Source organism: Chlorocebus sabaeus, chromosome 20 (genome assembly GCF_047675955.1).
Source record: "Chlorocebus sabaeus isolate Y175 chromosome 20, mChlSab1.0.hap1, whole genome shotgun sequence".
Taxonomy (NCBI): Eukaryota; Metazoa; Chordata; class Mammalia; order Primates; family Cercopithecidae; genus Chlorocebus; species Chlorocebus sabaeus.
Window position 1 is genome coordinate 128994322 of NC_132923.1, and position 19610 is coordinate 129013931.

Consider the following 19610-nt stretch of genomic DNA (forward strand, 5'->3'; position numbering starts at 1 on the left):
AAAAATTAGCTGGGCATGGTGGTGTGCGCCTGTAATCCTGGGTACTTGGGAGGCTGAGGCAGGAGAATTGCTTGAACCCAAGAGGCAGAGGTTGCAGTGAGCTGAGACTGCACCATTGCACTCCAGCCTGGGTAACAGAGTGAGACTTTGTCTCAAAAAAAAAAAAAAGATAATGATAATAATAATAATAATGTGCTAGGAGCTGTGATGTGGAAAATTCAGAGTAAGGCAAGAGTAGATGGGGGTGGGTTGGCCTCGGAAGGCCTCATGTAAAGGGAATATTCTGGCAAACACTTAACGACGGTGAGGGAAGAGCTATGGGCAGACGGGTCAGCCAGTGCAAAGGCCCTGCCGCAGAAGTGTGCTTATGAAGCAGCAAGGAGTTGAGAATGGCTGGAGTGGAGAATGCTGGGAAGTAGTATTAGGAGAGGTCAGACATGAAATGAGGTAGCAATGGAGATTTTTTTACATCAATAAAATGCACCCATTTTAAATGATGGGTTTTGACCAACGTATAAATCCATATAACCATTGCCTTGATCAAGATATAGAACATTTTCATCACTCCTAAAAGTTCCCTTGTCTCCCTGTAATCCATTCCCCTGTCTCCCATCCCAGGCCCCAGGTAACTTTGTTGCTAGAAATTCCTGTTGCTCCTTGTGAAGAATTTCATTTAAATGGAATCATGTAATACATGCCCTTCTGGACCTGGCTTATTTTGCTCGGTAGAAAGTCTCTGAGATTCATCCATGTGGTTCCAGTTATTTGGAAGGCCAAGGCAGATTTGCTTGAGCCTGGAAGGTCAAGGCTGCAGTGAACCGTGATCATGCCACTGAACTAGAGCCTGGGTGACAGAGTGAGATCCTGTCTCAAAATAATAATAATAATAATAATAATAATAGCCAGATGTGGTGGCTCACACCTGTAATCCCAGCACTTTGGGAGCCTGAGGCATGTGGATCACTTAAAGCCAGGAGTTCAAGACCAGCCTGAAGTCCTTTTCAAACCTTTTGTTTGAATGGCATGATCTCAGCTCACTGCAACCTCCACCTCCCAGGTTCAAACTATCCTCCTGCCTCAGCCTCCCGAGTAGCTTCCATGTGGGTTTATGAATGGTTTCTTTGTTTTGCTGTATAGAATTCCATTGTGTGAGATAGCACAGCTGCTTTACCCATTGCACCTGCTGAAGGACATTTGGGTTGTTTCCAGCTTTTCACTATTATGAATAAAGCTGCTATGAAGGTTTATCTGTGTACAAATGACTTGGGTATATACCTAGAAGAGGTATTTCTGGGCTGCACAGTTAGTGTATGTTTTCCCCAGGGGTTGTACCACTCACTTCCCATCCAACGTGTAAGCAGCCCGGGTGCCTCTCTAACTTCCCCAGGACACGTGGTATTGTCAGTCTTTCTAATGGCGGCCATAATGGTGGGCGTGGGAGCAACACCTTGTGATGGTAATCTGTGTTTCTCTGATGACTAATGATATATTTTTTTTCCTGTGCTTACAGCTACTTTCATATCTTCTCTTGTGAAGTCTTTTTCAAACCTTTTGTCACACTCTATCGCCCAGGCTGGAATACAGCAGGATGATTTCAGCTCACTGCAACCTCCGCCTCCCAGGTTCAAGCTATCCTCCTGCCTCAGCCTCCCGATTAGCTGTGACTACAGGTGCTTGCCACCAGGCCTGGCTAATTCTTTTATTTTCTGTAGAGATGGGGTTTCACCATGTTGGCCAGGCTGGTCTCGAACTCTTGGCCTCAGGTGATCTGCCTGCCTCGGCCTCCCAAAGTGCTGGGATTCCAGTGACTTGTGCCCTGCTCAGCCTTTTCATTTTCTTACCAGTATCTTGAGTGAACGTTTCTAATTTTGATAAAGTCCAGTTTATCAATTTTGTTCATTTATCTATTGATTGATTTACAAAAATGGAATCTATGGTATACAGCATGACTTGTTTGTTTGTTTGTTTGTTTGTAGATGGAGTTTCGTTCTTGCTGCCCAGGGTGGAGTGCAGTGGTGCGATCTTGGCTCACTGCAACCTCTGCCTCCCAGGGTCAAGCAATTCTTCTGCCTCAGCCTCCCGAGTAGCTGGGATTACAGGGGTCTGCCACCACGCCCGGCTAATTTCTGTATTTTTAGTAGAGACGGGGTTTCACCATGTTGGCCAGGCTGGTCTTGAACTCCTGACCTCAGGTGATCCACCTGCCTCAGCCTCTCAAAGTGTGGGATTACAGGTGTGAGCCACTGGGCCTGGCCCATCATGATGTTTCGATACATTGTGGAATGGCTGAATCAAGCAAAGTCACTTGTGTATTACTTCACATTCTTAGCATTTTTTTGTGATGAAAACACAAAATTGATTTTTAGAAATCTTCAATTGTACATTGTTATTAATCAGAGTCACCCTGAGGTACATAGATCTCTTAAACTTTTTTTTGTCTCAATTTTTTCCTGTGTGATTTGTGTCTCGTCTAAGAAATATTTGCCTAACCTGAGGTTGTGAAGGTGTTCGTGTGTTTTTCCCCTAGTAGTTCTATCATTGCGTTGTAACCATTTTTTTTTTTCTTTTTTCTTTTTGAGACAGGATCTCACTCTGACACTCAGGCTGGAGTGCAGTGGGGTGATCTTGGCTCACTGCAGCCTATCTTTCCAGGCTAAAGTGATACAGGCATGCACTACCACACCTGGTTCACTTTTATATTTTTGGTAGAGACAGTGTTTCTTTATGTTGCCCAGGCTGGTCTTGAACTTTAAGCTCAAGTGATCCTCCTGCCTCAGCCTCCCGAAGTGCTGAAATTATAGGCTTGAGCCACCGTGCCTGGCCTATCTTTATAACTTTTGTGTTTAGGTCCACAGAAAGTTTTGAGCAAAGAACTACCATGATCTGACTTCCACAGATGCCCCTGGCATCCCTCTGCTGTGCTGAGCCTGTGGCAGGCCCGAAGGCAGACTTCAGGACACCGGTCAGGAGACCTTTCCACCCGTCCGGGCTTGGACCAGCCTGGGCAGAGTACAGCTGGGAGTAGAGGCACATCGTGGAAATGTGTATCAGCGAGTTTTCTGGTGTAAGTCCTTCCTCCCTCCTTGCTGAATAATCATCAACTTTATGAAGTTATTTCCTTTCTCTGAAGACTTAAGTGCTTGCGGCTTCACATGAGGCCGTGTGTACGTACAGAATTGTCTTGAGCCTTGAGCAATGTTTGCTACGTATTTTAACTTTTCACTATTTTAAAGGAAATAGCTGGTTTTAAGTTTTAATCCACAGATTGTCATTCTTCAGGGATGGCAGCCCCAAACACAACATGACAACTCATCTACTCACCCACGAAAAATTAAAAAATGGATCCTAACATATTTCATCTTATGCTCTGCGTCACTTCTGCTCGGACTCATAAATCCACGTCTCTTTGCTTTGGCCACTTCAACTCATATCCAATCCTTTCTTTAATTCATGATTTATTGCTGTAAGTTAGCTCTTTTGCCAGATTTATAAACTCACTGTTCTTCATATAATACCTACTTTGTACACTAGGCAACAAGACAGTTAATTTATTGTCTATGACTTGTTACCTTGAAAAATTACATCAATGCAAAGTGATTGCCTTTTAGCCTCTGTAGCCAATAAACTCATTTTATTTTATTTTTTTGGAGAGGATGATGTGAGGTCATAGGATCATATATATAATCAGTGAGCAGAATGAGAAGGAGCGAGTTGAAAGCTCTCTACAACAGAAGCCAAGAAGGAAGACGTCCATCTCGTAGCAATCATGTATAAGCTGGCCTCCTGCTGTTTGCTTTTCATAGGATTCTTAAATCCTCTCTTATCCCTTCCTCTCCTTGACTCCGGGGAAGTATCCCTTCAACTCTCAGGTAAGATTTTTTTTTTCCCCTTATGTTAGTCTTGAAAGAGCCTTTACCAGTCTTAAATACAATGTTAGAGATAAGAATGGGATTCCTGTTCAAAGGAGTCTTGAGTCTTGTTCTATCAATAGTCCCAGCTTTGAAAAGAATATTAAAGGATCCTTACACCACATTTTAGATGTAGTAATGGATACAGTTTTTTTGTCTCTCTCTACAATGTGAAAGGAGAAGAGAAGAATTGCTTGTTTCATGTTACCTCTGTAGTTGAAACTCTTGTTTTGGGCGATATATATTTTTTTCCAATTTTAAAAATTGCACGAAATTTAAAACATCATTACTTTTAGTTTTTACTTTAAACAAACTAGTTGAATGTAGCACTGGTTGTTCTAATTATAGATTAATAATGGATTTATTTGTTTCACCTTATGTTTAAAAAATCTGATATGTGTTATATGAAACAAAAATGTTTCCTAAAATGTTTTTAAATGACAAACTGGGGAGCTAGGGAGTTTACAGACTTCCGAGTATATTGACCATTCCCTTTTGATTTATGTTAATTCAGTTTAAGTCTAAGTTGAGTTAAAGAAATACATATCAGTCAGGTAGGTTCTCATTTTGCCATTATCTTTCCATTTAGTTTAAGAAATGAGAAGGCTAATGCTTGGGGATTAGGTTCCATCAAAAACTTAACTAGATTTAATCTTATCTTTAATCTTGAATACGTCTAGGCTTTTTTTAAATAAAGAAAAAAAAAAAAACCCTCTTCTAAGCCAAGGATTTTATAGTTTCTAGTCTCTAAAAGTTCATCCCGAGCAGCTTTCTGATGATCGTAAAGCACTGTCATCAGGCACTGTCAACCAACTTCCCGAGTCACTGAGATGATCACTGACTGTCCTCTTAACTGTTAAACACAGGCAGTAACTTTACTGAATCTCTGCTATTTACAAAGAAACAGCACACATCTCAAGATGAAATAAAAAATGAAAATATTCAGCTACTACAGTCATCTTAAAAACTTTACAAATAATTTAAGAAACTTAGCTGAAATGAGTGTAGCATCTCACACAAATTCGAAACAAGTGGCAGCTTATCTCAGAATTTGTTCTCATTGATTTCTCCAGAAACGAGCTTTCCTGTCAGCATTTATAGATGATCAAATTTTATAGATTTTTATTAACAGTCTTCAGAAGTGCTGCGAATGTGCTCAGATGCCTTTATGATGATCTACTCACTGTCCTCCCATCAAGGTTGCAGCTATTTGTAAGCCTGCGGCATGCCGGTGCCACACATGGCCTCCCACCCTGACTCCCACAGCCTCGAATCGCAACACAGCAGCAGGTCTGCATTTACCACGCCTCACACGCACTTTGTTCAGCACACTCCGGAGTGCCCTTTCCACACACCTTAAGCACACTTACCATGCATTCTATATGCCATCTGGTCGACCACATTTCACATAGGAAACGCCACAATCAAGTTCCTTACCGATGATTTTGAAGCCGATTCTAAGTATAATAATTGTATTGAAATCTTGAAGTTCAGTAAGAGAAGAGGTGATACCATCCTACTGGCTTTACAGGAAGGTCGTAAACAATCTTCTTTTTCCTCTCCAATTTCACCGCCCAAATATCTAAAAGCAAAAAGGCAGTAGGCAGCAGTAGATAAGCACAAATGAGGGAGTCAGACGTTTTGAACCGAAGTGGTTTTGAGAGAGGCTGTGGCTCAGCCCTCAGCTCTTATGCAAGGCAATGGAGGGGCTTGGCGCATCACGCGGGTGTCAGATCCACGTCTCCCGGCTTCCCGTTCTGCCGGCTGGCATATGGGCTGGTAGCATTTCCGCCTCTTTTAGAACACCACTGATGACACGTCGTGAACTTAGCATTGGACGTTTTTCTAGTGTTCATCTCCCTGTCTCTGGTACTCTCCAAAGACACGAGGAACAGAAATAACCAACTGAAGGATGAACTGAATTGTTAAGTCTCTGTTTTTACTCTATAGCACCTCATGAAGATGCGCGGTTAACTCCGGAGGAGCTAGAAAGAGCTTCTTTTCTGCAGATACTGCCAGAGGTGCTGCTGGGTGCAGAAAGAGGGGATAGTCTCAGGAAAGCAGGTAAAATGCTTCTCATGTTTATAGCATGTCTGATTTAATTGCTACTGAACTTACCGTCTGTCCCCATCTAGAAGAGGTAGAGCCCTATTTTGGAATATAAAGATGAACTATATAAAATAAGTAATTACCAATACTCTCCCCTCCCGGCCTGTGCAACCTTCTTTTCCCCAGCAGCTCCTTGCACACACCGTGCTCTTTGGTACCTCAGCATTTTGTCTTTCTGTGTGGACTTTTATTTTTGGGGGGTAGGGGTTGGTGGTAATTATTCCAGTTTCCAGTGAGTGCAGTTTAAAATCCTAGTTTCCCACTGACTGAAACCGTAATCTTTCTGTACTCCAGTTTCTTAATGTATAATCAGGAATGATTAAGTTTCCACCTCAGAAGGTAACTTGTGAAGAGTCAGTGAGTCAAGGCAAGTAAAATGCTCCTTGAGTCACACAGAATTAATCAAATGTCAGCTTATTCCCCTGTGGCCACATTCCTCCAAGCATGGACACAAATGCTTAGGAAGTTCTGGAAACAAAATTGAGCCTTTCGCTGGGCACGGTGGCTCACGCCTGTACTCCCAGCACTTTGGGAGGCCGAGGTGGGAGGATCACTTGAAATCAGGAGTTTAGGACCAGCCTGGCCAACATGGTGAAACCCCATCTCTACTAAAAATACAAGCATCAGGGCCGGGCGCGGTGGCTCACGCCTGTAATCCCAGCACTTTGGGAGGCCGAGACGGGCGGATCACAAGGTCAGGAGATTGAGACCATCCTGGCGAACACGGTGAAACCCCGTCTCTACTAAAAATACAAAAAAATTAGCTGGGCGTGGTGGCGGGCGCTTGTAGTCCCAGCTTCTCGGGAGGCTGAGGCAGGAGAATGGCGTGAACCCGGGAGGCGCTGGAGCTTGCAGTGAGCCGAGATCGCGCCACTGCACTCCAGCGTGGGCGACAGAGTGAGACTCCGTATCAAAAAAAAAAAAAACCAAAAAAACCAAAAACCCAAACATCAGCCAGGCATGGTAGTGGGTGCCTGTAATCCTAGCCACTAGGGAGGCTGAGGTAGGAGAACTGCTTAAACCCAGGAAGCAGAGGGTTGCAGTGAGCCAAGATCTCACCACTGCACTCCAGCCTGGGCGACAGAGCAAGACTCTGTCTCAAAAAAAAAAAAAAAAAAAAAAATTGAGCCTTTTAGTAGGCAGTTTAATACAGTCCATTTGTTGTACGTTTGATGAGCCACTGCACTGTTAAGTTACTGAGGACAATGCAATGACTTTTGTGAACTCCAGGAGTGCCTGTTTGCATTCAAGAAAAGGTTGCTGCAATGTGGAAAAAGACCAGAAACTAGACACAATTTAGTAATATTATTTTGTATATTTTAAAACAAGCACACAAGAGAAACAACAGATCTGACGAACTGGCTTCAAAACTGTTTTTCAGACTCGAGTACCAACATTTTTAACCCAAGAGGAAATTTGAGAAAGGTAAGTGACTCTATTTATGACTTAGGTTTAAAAAGGCGAACATTCTGTACTGATTTTACAGGACTCTGAATTCATGAACTAGAGAAGTGTTCTTGGTGGAAACCACACCTTAAAATAATTGGCCAGCATGGCCAGGCGCGGTGGCTCACGCCTGTGATCCCAGCACTTTGGGAGGCTGAGGCGGGTGGACCACCTGAGGTCAGAAGTTCGAGACTAGCCTGACCAACATGGTGAAACCCCGTCTCTACTAAAAATACAGAAATTAGCTGGGCTTGGTGGCGCCTGTAATCCCAGCTACTTGGGAGGCTGAGGCAGGAGAATCGCTTGAACCTGGGAGGCAGAGGTTGCAGTGAGCCGAGATAGTGCCGTCACATTCCAGCCTGGAGGATAAGAGTGAGACTTCATATCAAAATAATAATAATAATAGACCAGCATTATTTCAAAGCATTAATTTTTCCGAATTGTGATTGATATAAGATCTGAATGCAACAGGAACCTACCCAGTGCCTGTTTTGGGTAAATCAAGTAAGTTGTGAAAGAATGAAAAAAATAGGTGAGGTCGCTGCTCTCAAGTCTGGCATCCACTTGTGCTCTCATTCGCTATCTAACATGCGGCCCACCGCCAGCAGCACTGGGAGTGCCTGGAAGCGAGTGAGGGATGCAGAATTTTAGGCCCACCTAGGACCTGTGGAAGCAAAATCTGTATCTTAACAAGATCCCCAGGTGATTCACAGGCATGGGAAAGTGTGACGGGCACTGCAAGGTAACACCTAATGGAAGAAGGCCATGCTCCAGATATTGACATGAACCATGTGCAGGAGGCCGGGCGTGGTGGCTCACGAGTCTGTCATCCCAGCACTGTGGGAGACCGAGGTAGGCGGATCGCTTGAGACCAGGAGTTTAAGACCAGCCTGGGCAACATAGCGAAACCCCGTCTCTACAAAAAATACAAAACTTAGCCGGGTGTGGTGGCGTGCACCTGTAATCCCAGCTACTCGGGAGGCTGGTGCAGGAGGATCACTTGAACCCGGGAGGTGGAGGTTGCAGTGAAAGACTGCACCACTTCACTCCAGCCCAGGGAACAGAGTGAGACTCCGTCTCAAAAAAAAAAAAAAAAAAAAGAAGAATACAACACAACACAACACAATACACACAATACATACAACACACAGAAGACAATAAATGCACAGAATATGTTACTTTTTATTTATTTTTTGAGAGAGGGTCTCACTCTGTTACCCAGGCTGGAGTGCAGTGGCGTGATCTCGGCTCACTGCAACATCCACCTCCCAGGTTCAAGCACTTCTAATGCCTCAGCCTCCCGAGAGTAGCTGGGGCTACAGGAGCCTGCTACCATACTCAGCTAATTTTTGTAGAGATGGGGTTTCACCATGTTGCCCAGGCTGGTCTCAAACTCCCGGGCTCAAGTGATCTGCCCGCCTCAGCCTCCTCACGTGCTAGGATTACAGGCGTGAGCCACCCGCCTAGCAACTGACATGATTTAAATAGAAGTCAGTCAATGAGGGTTTAGGAAAATTCAGGACAATCACTGAGCTGAACAGACTGGAAGGACACTCATTAGAGGTGGGGAGGTGGGCACAGGAGCCCCACTGGGCCTGGGACACTCTTGTTACAATTACAATCCAGGGAAAAACACAAATACTTTTAAGAAGTCCGATGTCTCGACTCAAGATTCCTTTTTCTTATAGGAATCTTCATTCATTGGTAACTTGTTTTTTTGTTTGGATTGTTTCAGTTTCAGGATTTCTCTGGACAAGATCCTGACATTTTACTGAGTCATCTTTTGGCCAGAATCAGGAAACCATATAAGAAACGTGAGACTCCTGATTGCTTCTGGAAATACTGTGTCTGAAGTGAAATGAGCCTCTATTAGTCAGCTCAGAAACACCCATCTTAAAACACAAAAAATAATACAATGCTTGATCTGAAAACAGTGTGGAGAAAAACTAGGCAAACTACACCCTGTTCATTATTACCTGGAAAATAAATCCTCTATGTTTTGCACATATCATGAGTGGTTATTTTCCCTATAAACGTGTCCTGAAAATTTATAATTATTCTTTTCTTCCATTTGCCCTTAGAGAATTCTTTGAAAATTCAGAAGCAAAGCTAATGAATGAACAGAAGCAAACGTTAAGAAAAAGTCACGAAAGTTAAACTTGTTTAATGACAAATCATTTAAATAAACTATATTATCTTAGCTATGATGGCCTCTTGACCCTTAAGAAAGACAACATATTACTTAAAAAATAAATCATGGCCAGGCACAGTAGCTCACGCCTGTAATCCTAGCCCTTTGGGAAGCTGAAGTGGGTGGATCACTTGAGACCAGGAGTTTGAGATCATCCTGGGCAACATGATGAAACCCTGTCTCTACCAAAGGTACAAAAATTAGCTGGGCATGGTGGCGGGTGCCCGTAGTCCCAACTCAGGAGGCTGAGGCACGAGAATCGCTTGAACCTTTGGGGCGGAGCTTGCAGTGAGCGGAGATCGCACCACTGCACTCCAGCCTGGGCAACAGAGGAAGACTGTCTAGAACATAAAAAATACAATAAACAAAATAAAATAAATTAAATAAAGATAAAACAAAATAAAATAAAAAGAAACCAGTATCTTAGCGTGGAAAAATCTCAAAGTTATGGGTGTCTGAGATGAAGGGCGGGAGCGTCTGATGCTCGTTGGTTTCTGAAGTTCGTGGGGGAAGCTCATGCGCTGAGATCCTTTCTTTCGGCTGACCAAAGTCCTAACACTTGACGATTTTAATCTTTTAACATTGAAACTTGTATAATCTCGGTTTCTGTGAGCTCAAGGATCACAGTTTCTCACACTGGGAAAAGCACCTTGATGTCTTTTATAAGGAGAGAAGAAAGCTGAGGCAAGATTTAAGATTGTGGAAGAAAGAGAGCCTGGCTTATAAATTTTTAAAAACTGTGTCAGTACCAACTTCTATTCCGTGAATACATCTGTATAAATGTGGTTGATATATGTATAGAAGATACAGTGTGAACTCCTGAGAGTTCTGTGTGGGTCTCACACAGAACCAGGTTTAGGGGAGACCTGGACGTTTATGAGAAACTCGTTTCTCTCATAGAGCTCTGACATCCCACCATATTCCAGAGGGGTCTGCACCAACCAAACAGCAACACGCAACTGTGTCAATCTTGTCACTGACCATCACAAGTCTCCTAGAGAGTACCGGTCTCAGAGAGTTTACCCTAAAGACATCAAGAACTTGGCCGGGCGTGGTAGCTCACGCCTGTAATCCCAGCACTTTGGGAGGCCGAGGCAGGCGGATCACAAGGTCAGGAGATTGAGACCATCCTGGCTGACACGGTGAAACCCCATCTCTACTAAAAATACAAAAAAAATTAGCCGGGTGTGGTGGCACGTGCCCTGTAGTCCCAGCTACTCTGGAGGCTGAGGCAGGAGAATGGCGTGAATCCAGGAGGCGGAGCTTGCAGTGAGCCGAGATCGCACCACTGCCCTCCAGCCTGGCGACAGAGCGAGACTCTAAAAAACAAACAAACAAAAAACACACACACGAATAACAAATCTAAGGGAGAGATGTTTTAAACTGCAATGAATGCACAAGCTCAGAAACATGCTAACATTGGGGATATGATAATACTGTGGTGTGTCTCTCAGTGTTGAAATTAAATCAGTACTAGTTCCCTGACACAGACTGTTCTGTATCAGAGAGAACTTAAAAGCGGAATTCCACTGTTGAATTCTGAAATCCCTACTCATATTAGTGATATCAGGTGATGATTCATATAGACTGGGGCTCTGCCATCAGGTTTCTAGGGTCAGATTCCTACTCCCAGTGCACACCAGCTGTGAGTCTCTGACCCAGTTCTTGACTCCCCCTGCCTCAGTTTATTTCTCTGTAAAATGAGGACAATAACAATGCTTATTTCACAGGGCAGTTGTGAGGATTAAATAATTCATGTCAAGCACTTAGACCAGCACCTGTCAGAGTAGTATACACGCAAAGTATACTGAGCCATTTTTCTTCCTGCTCGTTATTATGATTTTTGTTACAGAAAAGAAAGGTGCAAATGGTCTGAAAGGTGTAAGCTTTAAAAAGCTCTGTTGGCTTCAGGATCTTGTTCCCTATTTTAATTTCTAGATTTTGTTGCCACCAGTTACACAGTCAGATCTTGTACACAGGTTCACCCTACAAAATCTGAGAAATTTTGATAACCGAATTTTATAAATTTGGCATTAGAATAAGTATTAAAAATATGTACATTGGCCGGGCGCGGTGGCTCAAGCCTGTAATCCCAGCACTTTGGGAGGCTGAGACGGGCGGATCACGAGGTCAGGAGATCGAGACCATCTTGGCTAACCCCATGTCTACTAAAAAATACAAAAAAAAAAAACTAGCCGGGTGAGGTGGCGGGCGCCTGCAGTCCCAGCTACTTGGGAGGCTGAGGCAGGAGAATGGCGTAAACCTGGGAGGCGGAGCTTGCAGTGAGCTGAGATCCGGCCACTGCACTCCAGCCTGGGTGACAGAGCGAGACTCCGTCTCAAAAAAAAAAAAAAAAAAATGTACATTGAAGGGAGGATTAACCCATTTATGCCAGAGGTTGCAAATTTTTTTTTTTTTTTAATGAAAAATCAGACCTTGGTGATGACCCTGAGCAGTAGCATACAAATAACTCCCACAAGTTTAGTGTTCCAATAATGGAACACTAGGTGTAAATGGGCTAAATAAGCCAATACATTTCAAAGTGCCTGCACCTTCATCCTCCACACAGTAGGTGCTCAGACCCACTGGCTAAGGCAAACACAGAATGTGGCTGAGAAAAGCAAGGTTAACTAATATGAGGGTCCCTCAATAGATCATAAGAAACAGTTCTAAATGATACAGAAAACACATTCAAAGATCTGTTGACGTAGGGCCGGACAATTTCTCGCGTTTTACATGCACAGAGTTTATTTGTTGTTTTTACTTAAAAAGATACCCAATTGAAATATTAATGATTACAAACAAATTCAGAGTTAATTATAAATTCAGTTGAAACAAAATTTCAGTTTGGATTAAATTTACACTGTGAATTATAATGAAGTTTCACTCAATTGCAAAATGATTTCCATTCACACAGCATCTTGTTTTTCATAAATCGTGACCTCTGACCAAAGAAAACACAGCTTTTTGGGTAACATTCATGTAAACATTAAAGCCTATAATATACATTTTTATTACTATTTTCAACAGTCATTAATATAAAAAGTTAACAAATCTGAACAACAAAGTTTAAGCTGGGGAGAGCCCCCTCGGGGGGCGGCGGTCAAGCTGCTGAACCCCCTGCTCACCGCCAGCAGCAGGCGCAACCTGTGAGTGCGTGAACGCGTCCACCCTCAGGAGGAGCGCTCCTCATGCTCTGACAGTTCTGCCACAAGCACCAGTTTCAAATCAAACCTGGTATAACATGTACTCCATAAAATGTCTACTAAGGCAAAGAAATAAGCACATTTGGATAATACAAATATCCAGCAACAATGGAAAAGAAAGGCTTCTATTGGAGAACATAAGGCTTAGCATATATGAATGCACAATGATCCTGAGAGCTACAGATACCATTTTTATTTACATTAGCAAAAACTGTATTACTACAGAAGGTCACTGACAGACAATCTACTGGCTGGTTAATTGTTTCAAATTTGATTCTTTATCAAGCAAAAATATCACACAACCTGATCAACACACAAAGGCTTCAGAAATCACTTAAGTAGGTGGAGCAGACTATAAGAGCTATTTATAAAACAGGAATATTTGCATGGAACTGCTTAATATTAGAAAATTCCAAGAACTGTCAAAGGCAGCATTTGAAAATAGCTCTGACATCTTAGGATGGAGCTACCATCCAGAACACCACGACTTCGAAAGGAAATGTGAGCTACGGGGATGGTCATCATGGATAAAAAGGTCAATTTTCCTAATCATTATCAGGATGCATTTACAAAAGCCTGTAAAACTTCAAAGAAGAAAGAAGTATTTTCCTAAAAAAAACCATAAAAAAACCAAAAACAAAAAAGGAAGAAAAAAATAAGTTAGTTTGTTGCAAGTTATATAAAGACAAAAGGTTACTATAACCTTCACTTTCTTCTATTTGGTTTTTCTGATCTGCAGGGGTGTGAATTTCATGTATCCTTCCAAGTTTAAGAAGGAAGCAGGGACTTCTCTAAAGAGCACCAGAGAGTGAGTTGATTTACCAAGTAAACAATCACACTCACTTCTTAAAAGACACTGTGAATTCTGTAGAATTCACTGTAGAATTCTGAAATCCCTACTCATATTAGTGATATCAGGAGGTGATTCTCTACTACAAACGCCATAGAAGGCAGTGACTGATGGGGCCTGCAGGGCCCCGTGGGCGAGGACAACTGGGCTGCCTGGATGTTTTCTCCTTTGCAGTCCCCGCGACACTTACCCCTGTTCAAGGGCAAACAAAAGGCAGTGCCAATCAGACCTGCGGTAGGGCTAGAGTGACCTCTTTTGTGTAAATTGATTGGAAAGAAAGAGTTAACAGTTAGTTTTGGTAAGAATGAACATTTAAACACAAAAGTATATAAGAATGATACTAGCTTTTACATTACTTGTAAAACTTTTCACAATCATTATTTTAAAAACAAAAACACTGAAAAGGGCAACAGCACTGGTTGAGTAAGAAGCTCTTTCAACATCACACATGCAAATGCTAATGGAAACTCTCACAAGAATTGGCCCATGGTAAGCGGATCGATTTTTAAGATAAGGCTTTCAGAATTTCACTGGAAGGTGGGAAAATCAATAGGAAAGGGATCTACAAGGATGAAGGCCAAAACTCAACCCCCAAAACCTGGTTATCCCAGATATGCTAATAGACAATATGTGCTAATGTGTTGTGAGAAAACCGGAATGTTTTATCTTAATTATGGAGGGGAACGCCAGGTTGAATGAAGCCTAAATGAATGTACTGCATTCATGGAAACCATTATGAAAAGTACACATGGAAACCATTATGAAAAGTACACAATCTGTAGGTGGGATTTCTTCAAGCACTCTAAGGGGAAAATGACTTACATAACAGAACAAAATAAATTAGGCTAAGGTTTGGGGCTCATTCTAGCTCTACTTCTAATTATAATTTACTCTGGGTGACATCTGAAATAAAGATACACATACCTCTTTAGAGGCCATCCAATCTCTTTAGCAGACAATTCAACTACAAAAAGAGCCTAACTGGCCATTTTAATGTATCAGGAACAAAGAGAAGAAAGATTTTGTATACAATGTCTGCTTCAAAAAGATTATGTGTACTAAAAAATCAAGAAGAAAAAATCTTAACATTCAATGATAACTTCATGGTCATTTAAAAGTCCAGGACTTAAAAAGGTCTGTATGTGTAACGTGTCTTAAGAAAGGGTATGAAGGTTCATCCTCACAGTCACTCAGCTGCTGTCTTCTGCCAGAGCCTGACCGCAGGATGTGGCCGCACCATCAGCTGAATCTTCATTTTCGCAAGTGACACAGGCCTCCAAAAAAGAACAAAAGCAGGCGAGTTACTTGATGTCAATGTCACCTGAAGAGTTTTAAAACAGTAAAAAGCTGGTCACATGTTTCTAACTTCCCAACTTATTCAAGTCTGAAAATACTCATTATAGTTCATTCTTTATTACAACTATTTTTATTTTTTTTTTGAGACAGAGTCTTGTTGTGTCGCCCAGGCTGGATGGAGTGCAGTGGTGCGATCTTGGCTTACTGCAACCTCCGCCTCCCAGGTTCAAGCAATTCTCCTGCCTCAGCCTCCCAAGTAGCTGGGACTACAAGTGCCCACCACTACACCCAGCTAATTTTTGTTTTTTAGTAGAGATGGGGTTTCACTATGTTGGCCAGGCTGGTCTTGAACCCCTGATCTCGTGATCCACCAGCCTTGGCCTCCCAAAGTGCTGGGATTACAGGTAGTAGCCACCGTGCCTGGTCTCATTCTTTATTATTAAAAGGCAAATAACAAATTGTTTAAATACAGTCATGTGCCACATGACGTTTCAGTCAACAACAGACTGCATATATGATGGTGGTCTTGTAAGATTATCCTACCACGTTTTTTTATGGTATCTTTTCTATGCTTAGATACATAAGTACCACTGTGTTACAACTGCCTACAGCATTCAGGACAGTAACAGCTCTACAGGTGTGTAGCCTAGGATCAAAAGGCTGTTCCATAGAGCCTAGGAGTGATTGTAGCAAGCTACTCCACCGAGGTTTGTGTGAGTACACTCTAGGATGCTTGCACAAAACATCCCCATTACTAAGTGGCGCATGGACTGTGCTTTTGTTTAAATTGCTGTGGGCCTCATTTTTCATATACCCGTCTATTTACAACCAGAACAACACTGAAAAAAACAAAGACACTTACAATAACCAGCTCAGCTCCCACTTTTTGGTAAGACCCTACCCAGCCATTCTTACATGACAGACACTCATTCTTTTCTTTGAAAATGGAGATGGGGAGATTATTCTGAGAAGATGGCAGAGTAGAAGACTAGGACTGTCTCTCCTCACCTAGACAACTCGACTGACAAAATCAGTCCGAGGCAACTATTTGGAACTTGAGTCTATCTGAAGGCCTGCAACTTTCTGGGAAATGCTTAGAGGGTAAGCCGTGGTTGCCTGTGGTCAATTTCAGCTTGAAGCACAGCAGCAACTACCCATCCCTGACCCTGGGCAAGGCATGTATTCCTGGAGCACCTTGCACACAGCTTGTGGGAGTCAGAGTGGGCAATAAGGACCCTGTCTTCCAACAATCAGAAAATACGAATAAACCCTGGGAAAGGGGAGAATCTGGTTTCCAGAATTACTACGTTATTAGATTCAAATGTCTAGTTTTCAACCAAAAAAAAAAAAAAAAAAAAAAAAAAAATCATTAAGGCATACAAAGAAATGCCAAAGTACAGCCCCAGCTTGTCCAACCCCCTGTTGCCCATGGGCCACACGTGGCCTAGGATGGCTTTGAATGTGGCCCAACACAAATTTGTAAACTTTCTTAAAACATTATGAGTTTTTTTGGGTGATTTCTTATTATTTTTTAGCTCATCAACTACTGTTAGTGTTAGTATACTTCATGTGTGGCCCAAGACAATTCTTCTTCTTACAATGTGGCCCAGGGAAGCCAAAAGATTGGACACCCCTGGTATAGCCCATTCAAAGGGAAAACATAAACCAAAAGGAAAAGTCTCTGAGAAAGATCAGATAAAAGAATTGCGAGACAAAGATTTTAAAACCACTGAAAGATGATCAAAGAACTGGTAGGACACAGAGGCTCACGCCTGTAATCCCAGCACTTTGGAAGGCTGAGGCAGGTGGATGGCTTGAGCCAAGGAGTTCAAGACCAGCCTGGGCAACATACTGAGGTCCCAGCTCTACAAAAAAAAAAAATTAGTTAGCCATGGTGGTACACACTTGTAGTCCCAACTACTCGAGAGGATCACTTGAGACCAGGAGGTAGACACTGCAGTGAGCCATGATCATGCCACTGCACTCCAGCCTGGGTGACAAAGTGAGACTATCTTAAAAAAAAAAAAAAAGAAAAAGAAAAAGCTGGGTGTGGTGGCTTATACCTATAATCGCAGCACCTCGGGTGGCTGAGGCAAGTGGACTGCTTGAGCTCAAGAGTTCAAGACCAGGTTGGGCAACACGGCAAAATCCCATCTCTACAAAAATTTAAAAATTAGCTGGGCATGGGTGGTGTGTGCTAGCTACTCGGGAGGCTGAGGTGGGAAGACTGCTTGAGCCCAGGAGACTGAGGCTGCAGTGAGCCATGATCATGCCACTGCACTCCAGCCTGGGCGACGGAGTGAGACCTTGTCTAAAAAAAAAAAAAAAAAGAAAGAAAAAGAAAAAAGAAAAAGATGATGAAAGAATTAAAGAAAGGCATGGAGAAAAATCAAGAAAACAATGTACAAACAATGTAAATATTAATGAAGAGATAGAAAACCTAAAAAGAAGCCAGAAAGAAATTCCGTAAATAAAAAGTACAAAACTGAAATGAAAAATTCACTAGAGGGATTCAAAAGCAGATTTGAGCAGACAGAAGAAAGAATACACGTATGAAGACCGGACAATAGAAACTGTCAAGTCCGATGAACAGAAAGAAAAAAGACTGAAGAAAAGTCAACAGACCTGGAGGACATATGGGAAACCATCAAGTGGACCAACATAAGCACTACGGGGGCCCCAGAGGAAGAAAAAGAGAAAGAGACAGAAATATTATTCAAAAAAATAATGGCTGAAAACTCCCCAGGTTTGATGAAAGACACGAATGTAAACATCCAAGAGGGTAAATGAACTTCAACTAGGATGTACTCAGAACTCGGAAATCCAGGCTGTAATTAAATACCGTGAAGTCAAAGACAAAGATAATCTTAAAAGCAGCAAGGAGGCTGGGCATGGTGGCTCATGCCTGTAATCCCAGCACTTTGGGAGGCTGACGCAGGTGGATCACGAGGTCAGGAGATCGAGACCATCCTGGCAAACGCGGTGAAACCCCATCTCTACTGAAAATACAAACAAATTAGCCGGGCGTGGTGGCGGGCGCCTGTAGTCCCAGTTTCTAGGGAGGCTGAGGCAGGAGAATGGTGTTAACTGGGAGGCGGCAGAGCTTGCAATGAGTGGAGATTGTGCCACTGTACTCCAGCCTGGGAGACAGAGCAAGACTCCGTCTCAAAAAAAAAAAAAAAAGGCAAGGGAGAAGCAACTCACACATGCAGGAGATTCTCAGTAAGATTATCAGCAGGTATCCGTATCTCATCAGAAACTGTGGAGTTCAGAGGGCAGTGTCCCAGTGTATTCAAAGTACTTAAAGAAAAAAAACTGTCAACTAAGAAATCCTTTGCCTGGCCAAAAGTAAGGGAGAAGTGAAGACACTCCCAGACGAACAAAAGCCAGGGAGTTTAATACCACTACACCTACCATCCAAGGAATGCTATCAGAAGTCCTGCAGGGTTGAAATGAAAGCACACTGACAATACCCTCAAGCTGTATGAAGAAATAAAGATCTCAGCAAAGGTAAGTATTATGATTGTAACAACGATGTGTAATTCCACTTTTTGTTTTCTACATGATTTAAGAAACTAATACATTCAAAGAAAACTAGTAGTCTATAAAATCCAGTATTATTTTAGCTTTGATTTGTAATCCCACATTTTGCTTTCTATATAATTTAATAGATTAATGCATAAAAATAATTATGTCTTTGGAAACACAATGTATAAAAACCTAATTTTATAACTTCAGTAATTGAAAGAAGATGGAGATGGAGCTCTACAGAAGCAGAGTTTTTGTAGGAGGTTATCAAAGTTAAGCTGGTATAAATTCAAATTGGAGTGATATGTTAGAATGTTAAATGTAATCCCCATGGTTATCACAACGAAAATAGTTACACAATATACACAACAGGAAATGAGCAGGGCATTACATTTCACTTCAAAAAACGAACTAAACACAAAATATGACAGTAATGCAGGAAATCAGGGAAAAAAGTCTTTGAGGCACATAGAAAACAAATAGCAAAATGACACAAGTAAGTCCTTCTTACCCGTAATTACTTTAAATGTAAATGGGCTAAATTCTCCAAACAAAAGACAGAGATTGACTGAACAGATTTTGAAAAGCACTATTCAGGCCGGGCGCGGTGGCTCAAGCCTGTAATCCCAGCACTTTGGGAGGCCGAGACGGGTGGATCACGAGGTCAGGAGATCGAGACCATCCTGGCTAATACGGCGAAACCCCGTCTCTACTAAAAATACAAAAAAAAACTAGCCGGGTGAGTTGGTGGGCGCCTGTAATCCCAGCTACTCGGGAGGCTGAGGCAGGAGAATGGCGTAAACCCGGGAGGCGGAGCTTGCAGTGACCTGAGATCATGCCACTGCACTCCAGCCTGGGCGACAGAGCGAGACTCCGTGTCAAAAAAAAAAAAAAAAAAAGAAAAGCACTGTTCAGATATATGCTGTCTACTCACTTCAGATGTAGACACAAATAGGTTGAAAGTGAAAGGATGTAAAAAGTTACTGCATGGAAATAATAACCAAGAGAGTAAGTGTGTCTATAAGTCAGTCACACCAAGACAAATAATATATGATTTCACTCATATGAGGTGTGCA

General features: G+C 42.4%; 2 protein-coding genes across 12 annotated transcripts in view; one reads left to right on the plus strand and one right to left on the minus strand.

Annotated features, from left to right (window-relative positions):
* The first annotated feature begins 3102 nt into the window (after window positions 1-3102).
* Window positions 3103-10706, plus strand: UTS2 (urotensin 2). Its single transcript, XM_007980690.3, has 5 exons — window positions 3103-3463; window positions 3847-3869; window positions 5859-5972; window positions 7399-7442; window positions 9199-10706. The coding sequence occupies exons 1-5, from the start codon at window positions 3339-3341 to the stop codon at window positions 9313-9315; spliced, it is 423 nt and encodes a 140-aa protein (XP_007978881.3). The 5' UTR covers window positions 3103-3338; the 3' UTR covers window positions 9316-10706.
* A 1669-nt stretch (window positions 10707-12375) lies between these two features.
* The window catches only part of PER3 (period circadian regulator 3), a 58455-nt gene continuing 51220 nt past the window's right edge, over window positions 12376-19610 (minus strand). For all 11 annotated transcript variants that reach the window (XM_007980696.3, XM_037985084.2, XM_007980695.3 and 8 more), the window contains one exon: window positions 12376-14984. In XM_007980696.3, the coding sequence (XP_007978887.2) occupies window positions 14901-14984 (84 nt within the window). In that variant the 3' untranslated portion in view covers window positions 12376-14900. The remainder of the gene's footprint in view (window positions 14985-19610) is intronic.